This window comes from Convolutriloba macropyga, chromosome 13 (assembly GCF_964194025.1).
Source record: "Convolutriloba macropyga chromosome 13, txConMacr16.3, whole genome shotgun sequence".
NCBI lineage: Eukaryota > Metazoa > Xenacoelomorpha > Acoela > Convolutidae > Convolutriloba > Convolutriloba macropyga.
Genome location: NC_134480.1, coordinates 19,415,826 through 19,436,160, shown reverse-complemented (window position 1 = coordinate 19,436,160; position 20,335 = coordinate 19,415,826). Strand labels below are relative to the sequence as shown.

General features: G+C 35.3%; 1 protein-coding gene across 3 annotated transcripts in view; it reads right to left on the bottom strand.

Moving 5' to 3' along the window:
* The window catches only part of LOC142352008 (intraflagellar transport protein 172 homolog), a 126,754-nt gene extending 111,588 nt beyond the window's left edge, over positions 1-15,166 (bottom strand). For all 3 annotated transcript variants that reach the window (XM_075404331.1, XM_075404332.1, XM_075404333.1), the window contains exons 1-3: positions 15,099-15,166; positions 14,792-14,818; positions 14,567-14,719 (exon numbers count right to left, since the gene is read on the bottom strand). In XM_075404331.1, the coding sequence (XP_075260446.1) occupies positions 14,567-14,719; positions 14,792-14,818; positions 15,099-15,152 (234 nt within the window). In that variant the 5' untranslated portion in view covers positions 15,153-15,166. The remainder of the gene's footprint in view (positions 1-14,566; positions 14,720-14,791; positions 14,819-15,098) is intronic.
* Positions 15,167-20,335: the final 5,169 nt, after the last annotated feature.

Genomic DNA, 20,335 nt, shown 5'->3' with positions numbered 1-20,335 from the left:
AAACCTGTGAAAATGGAGCAAACCTCAATCCATCGGAAGTACAAATTATGGTTTAAAATAAGAGGCATCCCCAAAAATATGATCAAATCAGACGATAGAAGGCAGGCAGCCAGTAAACAAAAAGAATGTTTATAGTGTTGCGGAGAATTGACTGAGTTCAGATACCTACGAATCGGGATCAATAATCATATGGTCCCATAAGTTTACTGTGTTGTTTTTCAAAGTTATTAAAAAGACTCATTTTTGTATTACTATATAAAAATGTACAATGACTGAAAAAATAAAGACGCTCAGCAGGGTTTCCGGAAATTATCTGCATCTACAACTGATTCTCTTTTTAGACAATACGCAACAGTACTGCAACCATGCGCTCATTAAAACCTGACAGTACTATACCATATCTTTACAACAGCTTTCGACATACACACTAAAAAAGTTCAGGTAAATTTACCTGAACCGTGTTCAGGTAATCGGAAGTTCAGGTGCATTTCAGGTACAAATGCACCTCAACTATTGCATTCAGCAATGAAACAACAAAAACCTTTCTTCAAATAAAACAAAACTAAAACAAAATAAAAATACAAGTTCTAGGAGAAACAACAACACATTTATTAAGCAATGTCCAGCCGTCTTTCAAGTTTCCCAAAGTTACGGCTAACTTGAACGTAAAATTTTCCCACTCTTCAGCCCTACAAGTGTTTTTAGCCTAAAAAAAACTTTTTCGACCCAATCAGAGTTTCAGAGGAGACCACCGATAGGGAAGTTTCAAAAAAACGGTTTGAAGAAACAATAAAACTTTTGAAATAACAACACAACACGGAAACGCAGTGATTTCAAAGTGGATCAAATTGAATCTTATCATTCTTTTTTATGTATTTAATCAATCAACTTTATCTCAGGACAGATGACAGATACGGCAGTGACAGGTTGTCTTAATTTCGCTTCATTTTTTTGAAATCTGTCAGACTCAGTTTGTTATTTGTTTTTATTCCAATCGATTACCATATCAGCACTGCCTCAAAACCGTGTCCAGTGTATTAAAATTAATTTGTTGTATAAAATTAATTATTACCAGAATGGACCTCAACAAAAATTAGGGGTCTTACTTTACTCCAATATTCTAGTTGATGATATCCATAGTCATTTTTTGCATATAAATTGTCATTTTTTTTTCAATTACTTCGGAACACGCGATCAATATTTTAGTTATTACTAATCTTCACTAATCTCGTGTTTCAAATTTTTATCAAGAAATTCAAAAGTCTGCTCTTCAGACAAGAAAAAACTTTGTGTACCCTGCGTTGAATTTAAATCTATAAATATTTTTCCCCTTTTGGGTCAGAAATCAACGAAATGAATTAAGTCAAATAATGGCTCTGGCGTGTTTTCAGCTTCGTTTTATTTCTGTTGGTCTTTTTTTGCTTTTATTTGTTTGTTGAGGGTTCTTATTACGCTGCTACGATCTTTGTTTTTTTTGTTTTGGTTACTTTCAAGTTTTCATTGTTTAGGGTTCAATTTTTGCTAAGCAGGGCCGCTTTAAGTTCTTTCTCTTGTTTTTGTTTTTAGCTGTTAGTAGTTAGTTTATTTCATTTTTTTCGGTTAAACAATTATTTCAGTTAATACGTTCCCTCGAAGTTATTGTGTTTTCCTTTGTCAGTCGAGCGTGATGGATGTTTTTCCTAATGCTCTGTGCGTTTTCCTTTTGATTGCTTTTTAGTATGTTTGTTTGTGTGCATTATTTTGTCACTAAGTAATTCAGTGGTAACAAACGTTACCTGAAGTTTGTGTTTCCTTTTATAAAGCTTTGAGCATTTGCTCTTAACGATTCCTTCTCCTCGCGATTGTTTGAGCTAGTTTTTTTCGCTAGAACCTTTCAGTTCATATTTGCTTCATTTTTGTTGCCTCGTTCTTGTTTTTGTATTTGGCGTGTTTTTAGATTTGTTTTACTTTCGGTTGCTCGTCTGTTCCTTTTTGATTAAAATTCAGTGTATATTTGGTTTGGATTTGCTAATGTCTTGATTTTTTTAGAGCTAATTCGATTTTCTGCTTACTGCTTCAGCTGTTTATAGAGCTGCCTTGATATAATCTTTTCAATTAGTACGTCTTTGTGGAGCGTTTATTCTTTTCGGGAGTTTTCTTTTACCTCCCCATTGTTTCTTGGTTACTTCTGATTCTTTAGGTCTCTTCTTTTTTATTTGCAATTGCAATTTAGTGTTTTCATGCTTGTTGCTATTTGTGGATTAGATTTTGTTACCATCTCCTCAATATCGTTGTTGGTTTAACCTCTTCTGTTATTCTCTAGACCTTTTAACTTCATCAAATCTGATATTTTTGTTGCGTTTTTGGTTCCTCGTTTTAGTTTTTGGCGTGTTTTTATATTTGTTTCTTTTTCAGTTCCTCTTTTGTTCCGTGTTGATTATTCAATCTATATTTTGTTTAGATTTGCTAATGTCTCATTTTTCTCTTTAGCCATTCTTTATATTGTACGTATGCAGAGCGTTTCTTCAGTTTGGCTGTTTTATTTCTCCTCTCGATGTCATCTGCTTAATACTCTTTGTTGGGTTTACATCTTTCTCTGTACTCTTTTTACTTCGTGTCAAACTTTCAATTTTTCCTTCGGTTTTGTCTCAATTTCAGGAATTAAATTTAAAGATAACGAGTTTTTGGATATCGGAGTAGTGTTTGGAAAATTTTGCTCGTGCGGTTCTATGTTTTCCATTGGTGGTTCTTGTTTTTTTGGCTTAAGCTGTTGCAGGTTGAGTTTAAGCGCAGAAATGAAATCAAAACTGTTCTTCTTCGCCTGCTGTTTTTGGCGTACTTGACCTTGCTCTATTTCCTCTGGTTTTAAGCCTGCATTATCAGTTAGGGCTTTTGATATTTCTGTGTTTTATAGTTTGTTGGGCTGCAGCCATTGTGAGACTCAGCCATAACAAAGACTCGTTTGACAACTTTAAATAAGCTGTCAGCTAAGCTGCACGAAAATATAAACCACTTCAAATTACGTTAACGCTAGCACTGGGGGGATGGCAACTGAAATTAGTATCAAGCTTATAGTCCTTCAATGTAAAAGAACTTACTATGTTTAACCAATCTGATTTGGCCTCATTCTTTTTCCATTGTAATAATTCACTGAGACAGGATTTTTTTGCTAGCTCTTTTTGGTAGCGATTATTTTCATTAATCTATAAATTTTATCTGTGATTTGTTACTTTTGGTAGATTGGTTTCAATCAACTTATTAAACAATTGGTCCACTCTTTACTTTAGTTTATCTACATCACACCAACAGTATGGTATGAAACGGGTCAGTAATGTTTCATTTAACTCCTGTCACTCATTACTGCATGCGGTATGGTAGGAAAAGCCTATTTTCCAAACGTCAAGTATCTTTTTTGGAGCTTCAAATTGGATGGTGACAGTATGAGCATGATGGTCTAAGCTTTACGATTTGTTGAGTTCACATGCTTCGATCTGACGTCCTTATGATGTCGTGATTATTTGGTTAGGCCGTTCCAGTCAGTTTTTGAAGTTGATTTTGTCATTAATCATTTTGTGATGATTAATGCGCTTTCTGTTCTACGTTCGATTTCTTTTCTCTAGCTTTGATATCAAATCAAGAAAAGGCTGGGCAGACCATCTATAGGCGCTAGATTTAGGTAGGTTGTAAACACAGCAGATTGTCACCAACTCTTTTCGTGATCGCACTTTACTAACACATTTCCACACTCAAGTTTTGGTTTGTATCTAATCGTGTGATAGGTTTCTTACGCTAATTAGGGAACCTGTATGTTCAGTAATTTTTTTCGATGGATTGAATAGTTGTCTAGGAAAAAGCATTATCTGGTACATTCTCAATTAACCAAGTTTCTGTGATACAGATAATATCATTATCATTTTCGATCAATAGACAGTTTGAAAAATTTACAGGACTATTTTGAAGTTTTACATTGAAGTTTAGAGGACTTCTAGAGCCGATATCACTGCCATTTGCCGATTTTCTCTTTTGGATATTTCTATCCATTTGTTTTCTTGTTATCCATCAATTTCTTGTTCTAGAACCAAATTCAGACCTCACGCGCAGGCATTTTAAATTTAGTCATTTTATAAATTCCATTTGCTTTTGAAACAATTCGTTTTCAATAATCGGTTCGTCGGAGGTGAGTTTTTTTGTAACTTTAGTGTATCTCAATTTGCAGAGTTATCTTTTTAATTTTGATTGCTGGCAATTTTTATCAAACAGTCCATTTTATTGTTAAGTGGATATAAGGTTGAGACTGTAGTTCCTGATAAGGAGCCTATGGTTAACTTAAAAATGCACAAGAATTGCTGGAGAAAGGCTGCCGGCTCACGAGGTTAGACTAGACAAAGGCCACGATTCCTGACAAAAGGAGTCTATGACTGGTCTAACCACGAAAAAGACAAGAGAAACCGATTCGCTCAGAGCACTCAAAAGTGTTTGTAAGGCGCATTCTAGCAAAGATAACCCCAATGCGAAGAGTTCGATTTGATCAAAAACTTTCGATAGGCCGCTTTGTCTTTGATTAAATGCTGGCAGTTGTAGTATGCTGGTGGTTGTTGTATAAAAGTAATTATTACAGGAAAGGACCAACAAAAATTAGGGTTCTTACTTTACTCCAATATTCTAGTTTAGAATATTCAGTCATTTTTTGCATATGCATTGTCATTTTTTTTATTTTTCACTTACTTGGGAACACGCGATCAATATTTTAGTTATTAATAATCTTCAATAATCTCGCGTTTCAAATTTTTATCAGGAAAATCGAAAGTCTGCTCTTCAGACAAGAAAAACTTTGTGTACCCTGCGTTGGATTTAAATCTATAAATATTTTTCCCCTTTCGGGTCAGAAATCAACGAAATGAATTAAGTCGAATAATGGCTCTGGCGTGTTTTCAGCTTCGTTTTATTTCTGTTGGTCTTTTTTTGTTTTTACTTGTTTGTTGAGGGTTCTTATTGTGTTGCTAGGATCTTTGTTTTTTTTTTGTTTTGGTTACTTTGAAGTCTTCATTGTTTAGGGTTCAATTTTTGCTAAGCAGGGCCGCTTTTAGTTCTTTCTCTTGTTTTTGTTTTTAGCTGTTAGTAGTTAGTTTATTTCATTATTTTCGGTTAAACAATTATTTCAGTTAATGGGTTCCCTCGAACTTATTGTGTTTTCCTTTGTCAGTCGAGCGTGATGGATGTTTTTTCTAATGCTCTATGCGTTTTCCTTTTGATTGCTTTTTAGTATATTTGTTTGTGTGCATTATTTTGTCACTAAGTAATTCAGAGGTAACAAACGTTACCTGAAGTTTGTGTTTCCTTTTATAAAGCTTTGAGCATTTGTTCTTGGCTATTCCTTCTCCTCGCGATTGTTTGAGGTAGTTTTTTTCGCTAGAACCTTCCAGTTCATATTTGCTTCATTTTTGTTGCCTTTTTGGGTTCTTGTTTTTGTATTTGGCGTGTTTTTAGATTTGTTTTTCTTTCGGTTGCTCATCTGTTCCTTTCTGATTGAAATTCAGTGTATATTTGGTTTGGATTTGCTAATGTCTTGATTTTTTTTAGAGCTAATTTGATTTTCTGCTTACTGCTTCAGCTGTTTATAGAGCTGCCTTGAGTTAATCTTTTCAATTAGTACGTCTTTGTGGAGCGTTTATTCTTTTTGGGAGTTTTCTTTTACCTCCCCATTGTTTCTTGGTTACTTCTGATTCTTTAGGTCTTTTCTATTTTATTTTGCAATTTAGTGTTTTCATGCTTCTTGCTATTTGTGGACTAGATTTTGTTACCATCTCCTCAATATCGTTGTTGGTTTAACCTCTTCTGTTATTCTCTAGACCTTTTAACTTCATCCATCTGATATTTTTGTTGCGTTTTTGGTTCCTCTTTTTAGTTTCTGGCGTGCTTTTAAATTTGTTTTTTTTTCAGTTCCTCTTTTGTTCCGTGTTGATTATTCAATCTATATTTTGTTTAGATTTGTTAATGTCTCATTTTCGCTTTAGTCATTCTTTATATTGTACGTATGCGGAGCGTTTCTTCATTTTGGCTGTTTTATTTCTCCTCTCGATGTCATCTGCTGAATACTCTTTGTTGGGTTTACATCTTTCTCTGTACTCTTTTTACTTCGTGTCAGACTTTCAATTTTTCCTGCGGTTTTGTCTCAATTTCAGGAATTAAATTTAAAGATAACGAGTTTTTGGATATCGGAGTAGTGTTTGGAAAATTTTGCTCGTGCGGTTCTATGTTTTCCATTGGTGGTTCTTGTTTTTGGCGTAAGCTGCTGCAGGTTGAGTTTCAGGGCAGAAATGAAATCAAAACTGTTCTTCTTCGCCTGCTGTTTTTGGCGTACTTGACTTTTCTCTATTTCCTCTGGTTTTAAGCCTGCATTATTAGTTAGAAATGCAGGCACGAAAATATAAACCACTTCAAACTACGTTAACGCTAGCACTGGAGGGATGGCAACTGAAATTAGTATCAAGCTTATAGTCCTTAAATGTAAAAGAACTTACTATGTTTAACCAATCTGATTTGGCCTCATTCTTTTTCCATTGTAATAATTTACTGAGACAGGATTTTTTGCTAGCTCCTTTTGGTAGCGATTATTTTCATTAATCTGTAAATTTTATCTGTGATTTGTTACTTTTGGTAGATTTGTTTCAATCAACTTATTACACAATTGGTCCAGTCTTTATTTTAGTTTATCTGCACTACTCAACAGCATGGTATGAAACGGTTCAGTAATTTTTTAATTTAATTCCTGTCACTCATTACTGCATGCAGTATGGTAGGAAACGCCTATTTTCCAAACGTCAGAGCTTGATGGTCTAAGCTTTACGATTTGTTGAGTTCACATGCTTCGATCTGACGTCCTTGTGATGTGATTATTTAGTTAGGCCGTTCCAGTCAGTTTTCGAAGTTGATTTTGCAAGTAATCATTTTGTGATGATTTATGCGCTTTCAGTTCTACGTTCGATTTCTTTTCTCTAGCTTTGATATCAAATCAAGAAAAGGCTGGGCAGACCATCTATAGGCGCTAGATATAGGTAGGTTGTAAACACAGCAGATTATCACCGACTCTTTTCGTGATCGCACTTTAACACATTTTCACACTCAAATTTTGGTTTGTATCTCATCGTGTGATAGGTTTCTTACGCTAATTAGGGAACCTGTATGTTTAGTAATTTTTTTCGATGGATTGAATAGTTGTCTAGGAAAAAGCATTATCTGGTACATTCTCAATTAACCAAGTTTCTGTGATACAGATAATATCATTATCATTTTCGATCATTAGACAGTTTGAAAAATTTACAGGTCTATTTTGAAGTTTTACATTGAAGTTTTAGAGGACTTCTAGAGCCGATATCACTGCCATTCGCCGATTTTCTCTTTTGGATATTTCTATCCATTTGTTTTCTTGTTATCCATCAATTTCTTGTTCTAGAACCAAATTCAGACCTCACGCGCAGGCATTTTAAATTTAGTCATTTTATAAATTCCATTTGCTTTTGAAACAATTCGTTTTCAATAATCGGTTCGTCGGAGGTCAGTTTTTTTTGTAACTTTAGTGTATCTCAATTTGCAGAGTTATCTTTTTAATTTTGATTGCTGGCAATTTTTATCAAACAGTCCATTTTATTGTTAAGTGGATATAAGGTTGAGACTGTAGTTCCTGATAAGGAGCCTATGGTTAACTTAAAAATGCACAAGAATTGCTGGAGAAAGGCTGCCGGCTCACGAGGTTAGACTAGACAAAGGCCACGATTCCTGACAAAAGGAGTCTATGACTGGTCTAACCACGAAAAAGACAAGAGAAACCGATTCGCTCAGAGCACTCAAAAGTGTTTGTAAGGCGCATTCTAGCAAAGATAACCCCAATGCGAAGAGTTCGATTTGATCAAAAACTTTCGATAGGCCGCTTTGTCTTTGATTAAATGCTGGCAGTTGTAGTATGCTGGTGGTTGTTGTATAAAAGTAATTATTACAGGAAAGGACCAACAAAAATTAGGGTTCTTACTTTACTCCAATATTCTAGTTTAGAATATTCAGTCATTTTTTGCATATGCATTGTCATTTTTTTTTATTTTTCACTTACTTGGGAACACGCGATCAATATTTTAGTTATTACTAATCTTCAATAATCTCGCGTTTCAAATTTTTATCAGGAAAATCGAAAGTCTGCTCTTCAGACAAGAAAAACTTTGTGTACCCTGCGTTGGATTTAAATCTATAAATATTTTTCCCCTTTCGGTCAGAAATCAACGAAATGAATTAAGTCGAATAATGGCTCTGGCGTGTTTTCAGCTTCGTTTTATTTCTGTTGGTCTTTTTTTGTTTTTACTTGTTTGTTGAGGGTTCTTATTGTGTTGCTAGGATCTTTGTTTTTTTTGTTTTGGTTACTTTCAAGTCTTCATTGTTTAGGGTTCAATTTTTGCTAAGCAGGGCCGCTTTTAGTTCTTTCTCTTGTTTTTGTTTTTAGCTGTTAGTAGTTAGTTTATTTCATTATTTTCGGTTAAACAATTATTTCAGTTAATGGGTTCCCTCGAACTTATTGTGTTTTCCTTTGTCAGTCGAGCGTGATGGATGTTTTTTCTAATGCTCTATGCGTTTTCCTTTTGATTGCTCTTTAGTATATTTGTTTGTGTGCATTATTTTGTCACTAAGTAATTCAGAGGTAACAAACGTTACCTGAAGTTTGTGTTTCCCTTTATAAAGCTTTGAGCATTTGTTCTTGGCTATTCCTTCTCCTCGCGATTGTTTGAGGTAGTTTTTTTCGCTAGAACCTTCCAGTTCATATTTGCTTCATTTTTGTTGCCTCTTTGGGTTCTTGTTTTTGTACTTGGCGTGTTTTTAGATTTGTTTTACTTTCGGTTGCTCATCTGTTCCTTTCTGATTGAAATTCAGTGTATATTTGGTTTGGATTTGCTAATGTCTTGATTTTTTTAGAGCTAATTTGATTTTCTGCTTACTGCTTCAGCTGTTTATAGAGCTGCCTTGAGTTAATCTTTTCAATTAGTACGTCTTTGTGGAGCGTTTATTCTTTTTGGGAGTTTTCTTTTACCTCCCCATTGTTTCATGGTTACTTCTGATTCTTTAGGTCTTTTCTATTTTATTCTGCAATTTAGTGTTTTCATGCTTCTTGCTATTTGTGGACTAGATTTTGTTACCATCTCCTCAATATCGTTGTTGGTTTAACCTCTTCTGTTATTCTCTAGACCTTTCAACTTCATCCATCTGATATTTTGTTGCGTTTTTGGTTCCTCTTTTTAGTTTCTGGCGTGCTTTTAAATTTGTTTCTTTTTCAGTTCCTCTTTTGTTCCGTGTTGATTATTCAATCTATATTTTGTTTAGATTTGCTAATGTCTCATTTTCCCTTTAGTCATTCCTTATATTGTACGTATGCGGAGCGTTTCTTCATTTTGGCTGTTTTATTTCTCCTCTCGATGTCATCTGCTGAATACTCTTTGTTGGGTTTACATCTTTCTCTGTACTCTTTTTACTTCGTGTCAGACTTTCAATTTTTCCTGCGGTTTTGTCTCAATTTCAGGAATTAAATTTAAAGATAACGAGTTTTTGGATATCGGAGTAGTGTTTGGAAAATTTTGCTCGTGCGGTTCTATGTTTTCCATTGGTGGTTCTTGTTTTTGGCGTAAGCTGCTGCAGGTTGAGTTTAAGGGCAGAAATGAAATCAAAACTGTTCTTCTTCCCCTGCTGTTTTTGGCGTACTTGACTTTTCTCTATTTCCTCTGGTTTTAAGCCTGCATTATTAGTTAGGGCTTTTGATATTTCTGTGTTTTATAGTTTGTTGGGCTGCAGCCATTGTGAGACTCAGCCATAACAAAGACTCGTTTGACAACTTTAAATAAGCTGTCAGCTAAGCTGCACGAAAATATAAACCACTTCAAACTACGTCAACGCTAGCACTGGGGGGATGGCAACTGACATTAGTATTAAGCTTATAGTCCTTCAATGTAAAAGAACTTACTATGTTTAACCAATCTGATTTGGCCTCATTCTTTCCCCATTGTAATAATTCTCTGAGACAGGATTTTTTGCAAGCTCTTTTTGGTAGCGATTAATTTCATTAATCTATAAATTTTATCTGTGATTTGTTACTTTCGGTAGATTGGTTTCAATCAACTTACTACACAATTGGTCCACTCTTTACTTTAGTTTATCTACATTACTCTAACAGTATGGTATGAAACGGTTCAGTAATTTTTTATTGAATTCCTGTCACTCATTACTGCATGCGGTATGGTAGGAAACGCCTATTTTCCAAACGTCAAGTATCTTTTTTGGAGCTTCAAATTGGATGGCGACTGTCTGAGCTTGATGGTCTAAGCTTTACGATTTGTTGAGTTCTCATGATTCGATCTGACGTCCTTATGATGTCGTGATTATTTGGTTAGGCCGTTCCAGTCAGTTTTTGAAGTTGATTTTGCCATTAATCATTTTGTGATGATTAATGCGCTTTCTGTTCTACGTTCGATTTTTTTTTCTCTAGCTTTGATATCAAATCAAGAAAAGGCTGGGCAGACCATCTATAGGCGCTAGATTTAGGTAGGTTGTAAACACAGCAGATTATCACCGACTCTTTTCGTGATCGAACTTTACTAACACATTTTCACACTCAAATTTTGGTTTGTATCTCATCGTGTGATAGGTTTCTTACGCTAATTAGGGAACCTGTATGTTTAGTAATTTTTTTCGATGGATTGAATAGTTGTCTAGGAAAAAGCATTATCTGGTACATTCTCAATTAACCAAGTTTCTGTGATGCAGATGATATCATTATCATTTTCGATCATTAGACAGTTTGAAAAATTTACAGGTCTATTTTGAAGTTGAACATTGAAGTTTAGAGGACTTCTAGAGCCGATATCACTGCCGTTCGCCGATTTTCTCTTTTGGATATGTCTATCCATTTGTTGTCAATTTCTTGTTCTAGAATCAAATTCAGTCTTCAGGCGCAGGCATTTTAAATTTATTCATTTAATAAATTCCCTTTGCTTTTGCAACAATTGTTTTCAATAATCGGTTCATCGGTCAGTTTCGCTGTAACTTTAGTGTATCTCAATTTGAGTTATCTTTTTAATTTTGATTGCTGGCAACTTTTATCAAACAGTCCATTTTATTGTTAAGTGGATATAAAAAGATGCACAAGAATTGCTGGAGAAAGGCTGCCGGATCACGACGTTAGACAAAGGCCACGATTCCCGACGAAAGGAGTCTATGACTGCGCTAACCACGAAAAAGACAAGAGCAACCGATTCGCTCAGAGCACTGGAAAGTTTCTGTAAGGCGCACTCTAGCAAAGATAACCCCAATGCGAAGAGTTCGATTTGATCACACACTTTTGATAGGCCGCTTTGTCTTTGATTAAATGTTGGTAGTCAAGATACTGTTTCAGATTCTCAAGCTCTGCTTCTGGTGAGATTCTCGTGATGTGGTTCCTTATCACAAGTTGACAAGAACAAAGACTCATTTGACAGCTTCAAATGAGCTGTCAGCTATTATTATTATTATACGTTTACGCACCACTTACAAACTCAAAATTGCTTTCAAAATCAAAGATTAAATAAAAAAGTTTTCAGTTATTTTCCGATAATCAAACTCATGGGGTATTAGTTTTATTTCAAAAGGCAACTTATTCCATTCAAAAGGAAACGCAAAACTGAATGATCTTCATCCAAATGCAGTCCTGACAATAGGAACCTTCAAATTGTATGCATATTGGCATCTAGTCACCTTATCATTTAGGAAAACTAATGTGCCAAGATACACGGGAAATTTTGCGGCCGGTGAAGCAGTGACGCAAACGGTGATCAAAAGTAGAATTTTGTACAGGACACGTAGTTTCATGGGTAGCCAAAAAAACTGTTTGATATAATTTGCTGTTGTTGAGCCACTTGATAGTCTAAAAATGAGACGAAATGCTGAGTTCATTATAAGCTGATATTCCTGTATACTATACACAGGTAGTCCATAGTAGAGCGGGCTGCAGATATCTAGTCGCGAGTGAATCATTACCCAAAATAACTATCAACGAATTTCTTTCTACTGTATCTCTGATGGAATAAATTTTTCGCAGGAATTAATAACATCTACGACACACAGAACTAACTTGTTTCGTATATGAAAGTCTGGAATCAAATTTGAATCCCAACAACGTAAGATTGTTCGAAAAATTGGCATCTGCTGGAACTTCATAATCCATATTTACACTATTCTTTCTACAAATAAACAAACTCAGTTTTATTCGAGTTCAATCGGAGCTTAGCACCACTGAACCACTTTTACAGAGTCGTAAGTATCCAATCAAAAGCCCCCTGATTTATCACGGTGACCAAAATAGATAACAATGTCATCGGTAAAAATATGATAATTGACAACAAGACGTTCAGACAGAACTTCCAGAGGAACAAGATAGCATGAAAAAAGAACGGGACCTAGAACATATCCTTGAGGAACACACGTCTTTATATTTCTTGGCATCAAAACTTCAACATCAATCAACACTTTTTGAGATCTACTACTCAGATAACTATTTAAAAAGCTAAGCACTATCTTTGAAACCCAAACTTGTTTCAAGAATTGAAAGAAGTAATTCATGATCGAGAATTTCAAAGGCAGCTGATGGATCAAGTCCAATACAAAAAGTGCTTTTTGTCTTATCTAAATTGAGGAGCTAATCATTCGTCACCTTTTGCATAAAAGCCGCCGTTCTAATAATTTTGAAATGCAACTTAGGTTTGAGATAGGTCGATAATTTGAAAAATCTACATTATCAGAATTTGCTTTCTTCAAGTGAGGCTTAACCATGGCCAATTTAAAGGACCCTCAGCGAAAGATTAGGGAGTTTCCGGAGGGCGAGATAATAATCTGGAAATTGCTTAACAAGACGTGTCGGAATGATGTTCACTGGAGATGTACTGTTTGACGACGCCGGAATCAAATCTCTAAACTGGCTTATCAACTCTGTGAACGACTTCATTGAGTTAACTTTCAGAATTTCAATCTCAAGAAGCATTCTTAAGGTGGCAAACATTTGACGGCTACAATTTTCCATCAACGTATTCAATGTATAATTTACACTTCTCTAACTTTTCAAAATATAAACATTTTCATATACAGATTTTAGTACAGATGTTTTCGACTTTCTAAACTTACGCTCTGCATTTCTGTTCTTTCGTTTCAAACTCAAAAGCTCGTCGTCAAAAATGGTCACTGATGTTTAGTAACTATTTTTATTTTGAGTGAAAGAACGGTATCCAAAATATTCTCCTCAAACCTTAGATACATATCCCATGATTCATCAAACTTGAGCAAAAATCAAACTTTGAGCACGGCTTCAATAACTTTAAAAAACCTTCAGAGTCAAACTTCTTCCAATTTCTATACATCAACTGGTGTTGAGCTTTGCGTTGTTTCAAATTGCTGAGCGAGAAGCAAATAAACGTATGATCCCAAGAAGTAATGAAGCTATTCGATTTAACTTTGAAATATTGCTTGACGCTATAACATGGTCAAGAACCCCACCACTTCTATGCGTTTTCTCGCAGACGTACTGAGTAAGCCGAAATCTTCACAAATTTGGTTGCCACATTTTCGATGCATCGTTATTTACATTCAGTTAAAATCAGTTATTTACATTCAGTTATTTACATGTTAAAATCACCCAGGAGAACAATCTTGTCGAATTGTAGCCTTTTTTCTTCAAAAAGAATAGTTAGGCTGCATAAAACTATTAACTACTTCGTCAACGCTAGCACTGGAGGGATGGCAACAGAAATTAAGCTTATTGGCCTTCGATGTAAAGAATTTACTATGTTTAAAGAATGTGATTGAGACTTATCATCAACTGAGCCTCGATGAAGGGCAGCTATTTTCCAACAATATACCGGCTAAGTTTGAAGATTGCCTCAAGCAATGAACCTGAGATACTGCTATGCGGTGCCGTGAATATTTACCGAAAGAAAAATTAGCCGAATGGAATATTAGCCGAAAAGAATATTAAACAATCAGAATTGAGAACGCACAAATGTTATCGCGAGAATAACATGTTTGGCCGTGATATTTTCTTCGGTTGTGATAGATTTATATCAAGTCCCATAGGCTGCTGAGGCATGGCCGTGGCCCGCTAGGCATGGCCAAATGCGTTAATTTAATGTGTCCGTGGGTTAGATAATTGCGCGTCCCACTTATGTTCGCTTACAGCAATTCTCTGAGCAATTAGTTCTTCTAATTTTCCTACTTTTAACTTTTTCGGCTAATTTTTACGTCGGCTAATATTCCGGACACACTGCTATGCACTTAGCCCTCAGTTGACCCTAACTCTTTTAATAAATGTTTCGGAATTCATTCTGAGAGTGATCCATGACCTGAGATGATGTCACGCACGAAATTCTGTGGAGAAATAGCAGGAATGTGAAAACAAAGAGCGGCATTAAAGGGATCGTGAAACAAAGGTCGCAACAAACATTTAAACGAAATAATAACCAAGAAAAGGCGAATAATGGCACCGTTCATCTATTGTAGCTATTGTACTTAGAGATGAATTTTACTGAAAACGTACATTTTTTTCCTTTGCTTTCAAGCTGAACACCTCTTTATGGGTTGACAGATCCTCTGCGTCGTATATGTAGAGCCTTTTTGCTGCATTGACAAAAGCAAACAATTTCCCATCGTGTGACCATGCCGCAGCCTGAACTTTAACTGCTCCATCCGACTAAAGAGATACATTGATGACCAACAGACAATTCGTAACTTAATTGCAACAGTCATATTGACAGGTACTTACAATATCGAGACTCGAAATTCCAGTACGCTAAAAAATAAATGTTTTAATGCACTTGCTCCTCTGAAAAACATTCATTTTCCCTTATTGATCTACTTCGTGCTTTTCTCTTTGAGAGCCCATTCCCTATTTAGTTGTCCTGGATTACGAACTCGATTGGTAATGCTTATTAACTCATCACATGCGTCCTTACTCCTCGACTTAAACAAAATATTTAATTGTTTGTAGAGAACTAAGTGTTCTACGGTAATTGGCGGAATTTGAGAATTACAATTAGACATTTCGTGAAGGATAATTGAAAGATACTTACCGCCGAGTTGGAAATATTTCGACAGTACTTCAGTTTTAATTCGTAGTTGGCCATTTCTGAAAAATGATTTAGACACTTAAGCACTACTGCTTGAGCACTTATAGCTGAGAAAGGTACAAAAACGTTTATACCCAATAAAGCGCCTGCCCTCGCTTTTTGGTATATACGGATTGTTTCTCCCTCGCCCATGATAATGACCCGAAATGAAAATAAACTCTGATCAATTGCTCCGGCGGAATTGCTCCCAGCACATTGCACGCCCCTTGGAGGCAGTGCACGCCCTTAACTAACTTTTCTCCTGTGTCTGATCACGTAACATATTGGCTCATACTACTTAACCTCACGATGAATGCGTAGTTCAATAACTTTCGCTCTAATAAAGAATTCATTATAATCAATTATTTTAAAAAAATCACCCTTAAGCAGTATGCACACCGAGAGAAAAATCCCGATGTGCACATCTCGGCAGCAAGTTCAAAATCCATGCCAAAAAATCAGTATGCCCGACGCCGTCAGGTTATCCTGCCAAAAGTGAGCGCAATTCCTCCGCTTTACTTTTGTGGTCTTTTCAGAGGGTATAGATAAAAGTTCCGTTTGTCAGGATCCACGGGTTTATCTATCCCTATTTTGAACAGTTTTCTAAGTTCTAATGAGCAATTCCACATCTGAATTAATCTTAAATTTTGACCATAGGCTCCTTAAGTCAGGATCCATGGTCTCGAAAAACAGTGAAATTTAAAATGATCTATCCTTCCGTCTCAACCAGCTCCTGTCTAAGTTAATTCAATAAAAAAGCAAAACCATGAGTGCCGACCAAAATTTAACTAACAAACGTTGTAAAACTTGCTCAACAAGTTTTGAAGCAAAGTCGGTCATTTCCCATTGCGTAGCATGCAGTGAATGCATGCACCCTACAAAAAGTGTACTGGCATATTCCAAGAGGCTATTATTTGCATCAGTAGTATTATGAAAAAAGATCTCCTTGTATGCTAAAAGTCCCTAGAGCTGAAAAAGAAGGACACGGTGTTTGATGTTTTGTTAGCTCGAGGACTGACGAAGCAATCAGAGAGCTTATACAGGAAATTGTAGAAAAAAACGGAAGTCAATTTAATTGTGAACCAACCCAAAAGGATTAAAAGTGCAATTGAAACAAATTCCTACAACCTTTACCAGCAGAGCTAAAAACTGCAAATCCTCCTCAAACACAGAAAAAAGTTCTGAAAAAGCAATACTACGATTTTATCTGATTCAGAGGCATCCCTGAAATAGTGCCCAGTAAAAGTAGACATAGATACGAACAAGATATAGAAGAGGAGAAATCTGTCGCACAACAACTCAGGATCAGGACCTGAAACAACAACTCAGGACCTGAAAAATCATAGATTTAAAGCAATCAAGCAAGCATCAGATTGGAAAAACACGAATCTTGGTCGCAAAAAAAGACAGTGACTACGCGAAAACGCTTATTCTATTCTCGCTAGCAAAACGATTACGGCCAACCATTTTTTATAGGTAAAAAACTCACACCAAATGAACTAGCTATCCAAAACCTGCTTCTCCAAAGAAAGAGAGAAATGGATCAAATCCTGAAAGATTTAGAATTTGAAATCTCGTACTCCAGATAGTAGAAAAAAGAAGATGGACAGATGTCCGAATACATGAAAATTCCGCTAATTCAAACGCATGACTATTACACTCAGAATTGATCATCCTAACCAATTTTGTACTAAACTTAATTAATGTAAAACGGAGAAGTAAGTTTGTAAACTGTGTGCCAATTGAAAACGATCTAGACATCATGTGCTTAGCAGAAACCTGGTTCATTGATGATATCACGGCAGGAGCTCTTTAACCTAAAATATATACAATGCATAGGAGAACCAGAAGACGCTAATCGCACAAAACTTAACACAAGGGTTTTTTCAATGACGTACGTAGCATACCTCATGAGAGGGTTACTTTGAATTCCGAAAATGATTAGGTTGTTATCAACGTGAGCCAGAAGATGTCTCAATGCTGACTTACTGCTTATACAACCATCCATAACAGATTCCATAAAAATGGAATATCCGAATAAATGATCTCCATAACAAATCAACTTAATCAATATGCTAAAACGGAAATGTGCCACTCCATAAATATAACAGGAACATTAATTTTGACAACAGTTTTCGACAGTCTGGTTAAACATCTTTTCACGGAACTCCTAAGACAAATTAAAAAATCAATTAAGTATTTTCCTCATTAATAATCCCAGCGACGTAATTAACCGTTCAGAAGTGAACGAATTTAGCAAATAAATTAGCTCAGTTGATGAAGCTTGTAAAATAGTACTACAACTAATATATGAAAACCTTCTTAGATGTAAAAGACAAAAATACGCTATCAATCAAGTTGGATGGAACACGCTAAACGCAATCATAGCCAAAATTTTTTTAACACTTAATGCTACAGTATTGTGGGCGCACTTATAAAGCAATAGTACAAATGGCTTGAATTTATTTTGGCAAGATACGTTCCAAAAACAACTAGACGCAGGGCGAGTCTCCCGCCCTGATTAAAAAAACTTCCCATTTAATAAAATTAATCACTGTATTCAAAAAAAATTCGAAAAGAGCTACATCTGGCGAAACTTCTAAAACTGAATAGAAAAGAAAATCAACAACAAAACAAAATAAGGCTGCGCTTTCAAAAGGTTAGTTTTCCTTGTTTTGGAAAATAAGTGAAGACATTTCTGTCTTTAAAGACAAAAAGATAGCAGACGTGAAGCAATACAGACCTTCAAGCCTTCTCTGCAATACATCAAAAGATTTAAAAAAGAGTTATATTCGACGAATTATATATCATTATATAAAACGACACAAAAACAATGAAATGCTAGGCATTGGCGGTAACTTCTTGAAATGTATTGCCAGCTAATTAAGTGCAAGAAATTAATATGTAAAGCAGAATGCTTTTGACTCTGAAACAGTGCAGTTAACAAGGCGTGTTCCACAAGCCTCACTACTAGGTACACTTCTATTTGTCATTTTTGTTAATGGTCTTCCTCTACAAGTATCCAAATGTGAAGCTTTTGGTTATTTAAACGATTTCCAGTTTGTTGCAGCGAATAGCAAAAATATGCAATACGATTTAAAACAAATAGAACGATGCTGTTTAAACAATAAAAAGACAAAAAAGAGAAAAAGGTATATCTTGCCAATCAAAAGTCAAAACCAAACCAAATTAGGTTTAAACGACAAAACTTTACATTTTCAGAGCAAACAAAGAGATCTAGGCATTGCAATGGCGCCAAGCCAAACTGGAAATCTAATGTCAAAAAAAGTTGATCAAAGGTACTGAAAATGTTCAACTTCTCGAGAAGAAACACTTCACCTTTTTCAAAACTGAGAGCAAAACTCAATGCGTACTCAGGACTTGTGGTACCAATTGTTAAATATGCAACTGGAGCCGGTTTTGCTAACAAAAGTGAGACAAAGGAGATTGACTGCGTTGAAAGGAAAACTACCAGTTGGATCCCAAACGACTGGGAACTTAATTAAAAGAACAGGCTCTGAAAACACAATCTACTTCCTTTCTCCTTTTATGTAGAAATACACAATCTGCTTCTCTTCAGTGCTTTTCTCTTAGAAAATTACAATGTTAATTGTCCATTCGGTAGAAACCAAAACTGCGATGATCAACCAGATACCACATAATTTGAGCTTATAAACATAAACCAATTTAGAACAAACAGAGAAGATAAAATTGTTGTGGAGGTTTTCGAGTCAACTTTTAAACTTTATCCGTCAAAACACAAATTTAGATATTGAAAGCTTAAACAAAAAACTATCACTCAATTTATTCTGCAATTATTCCTCTAGACAATGTCAAAGATTGAATGAAATTAGGCAAACATCAGGAAGGAAAAAATACGAACATTGGTCGCTCAAATAGACAGTGACTATGCAAAAAAGCTCATTATACGCTCGTTTGATTAAATGAAAGATTACGGCAAACCAATTTTTATAGGTAAAGAACTGAATCCAAATGAACAAATTATCCAAAACAAGATTCTCCATACAAGGAGAGAAATGATCAAAACAGGAACAAAACCTAAAAACTTAGAATTCGAAATCTTGTACTCCAGATGGAAGACGGGAGTAGATGGACAAATCTCCAAATAGATGAAAGAACCACAAGCTCAAACGAAGGACTATTTAACTCAGAATTGAAAATCTTAACCAATAATGTAAGAAACCTAATTGATCTAAAACGGAGAAGTAAGTTTGTAAACTGTGTGTCAATTGAAAACGATCTAAACATCATGTGCTTAGCAGAAACCTGGCTCATAGTGATATACCGGACGGCGCCTTTTTCCTTAAGACTATACAATTCATACGAGAAAGAGATCACGCGATTCGCACAGAACTAAACACAGCGGAATCTTCGTTGCCGTACTTAACATCCCTCATAAGAAGGTTACTTTGAATTCTGTAAATGATCACGTTGTAATCAAAATTAAGCTACAAGATGTCTCAAGGTTGATTTGCTGCTAATACAACCCTCCAAACACATTCCATAAATTTGGTTGTCCGAATGATTCATCTTCATAACAAATCTACTTAATCAATATGCTAAATAGGAAATATGGACAATAATTTTGGCAACACAATCTTGGAGAGTCAAATTTCTAACGCGAGTATGAAGACACAGTTTTCAACAGTCTGTTTAAACCTCTTTTCACGGAACTTCTGAGACAAAATATAAAAATCAACTAAATATTTTCCGCATTAATAATCCCAGCGACGTAATTAACCGTTCAGAAAGGAACAAATATAGCAAATAATTGAGCTCAGTTCATGAAGCTTGCATAATAGTACTACAACTAACAGATGAAAACATTCTTAGATGTAAAAGACAAAATACGCTCTCAATAAAGTTGGATGGAACACGCTAAACGCAATTTTATCCAAAAATGCTTTTAACACTAATGCCACAGTAATTTGGGCGGACTTGTAAAGCAATAGTACCAATGGCTTGAAATTATTTTGGTAAAAAACTTTCAAACAACATCTAGACACAGCGTGAGTCTCCCGCCCTGCATTAAAAAAGGAAACATCCGACTCAAAAAAAATTATCACTGCTTTGAAGAGAAAAATTTCGAAAAGAGTTACTTCTGGCGAAACTTCTAAACGTGAGTAGAAAAGAAATTCAACTACGAAAGCAACCTAAGGTTTCAAAGCAAAAGGTTATTT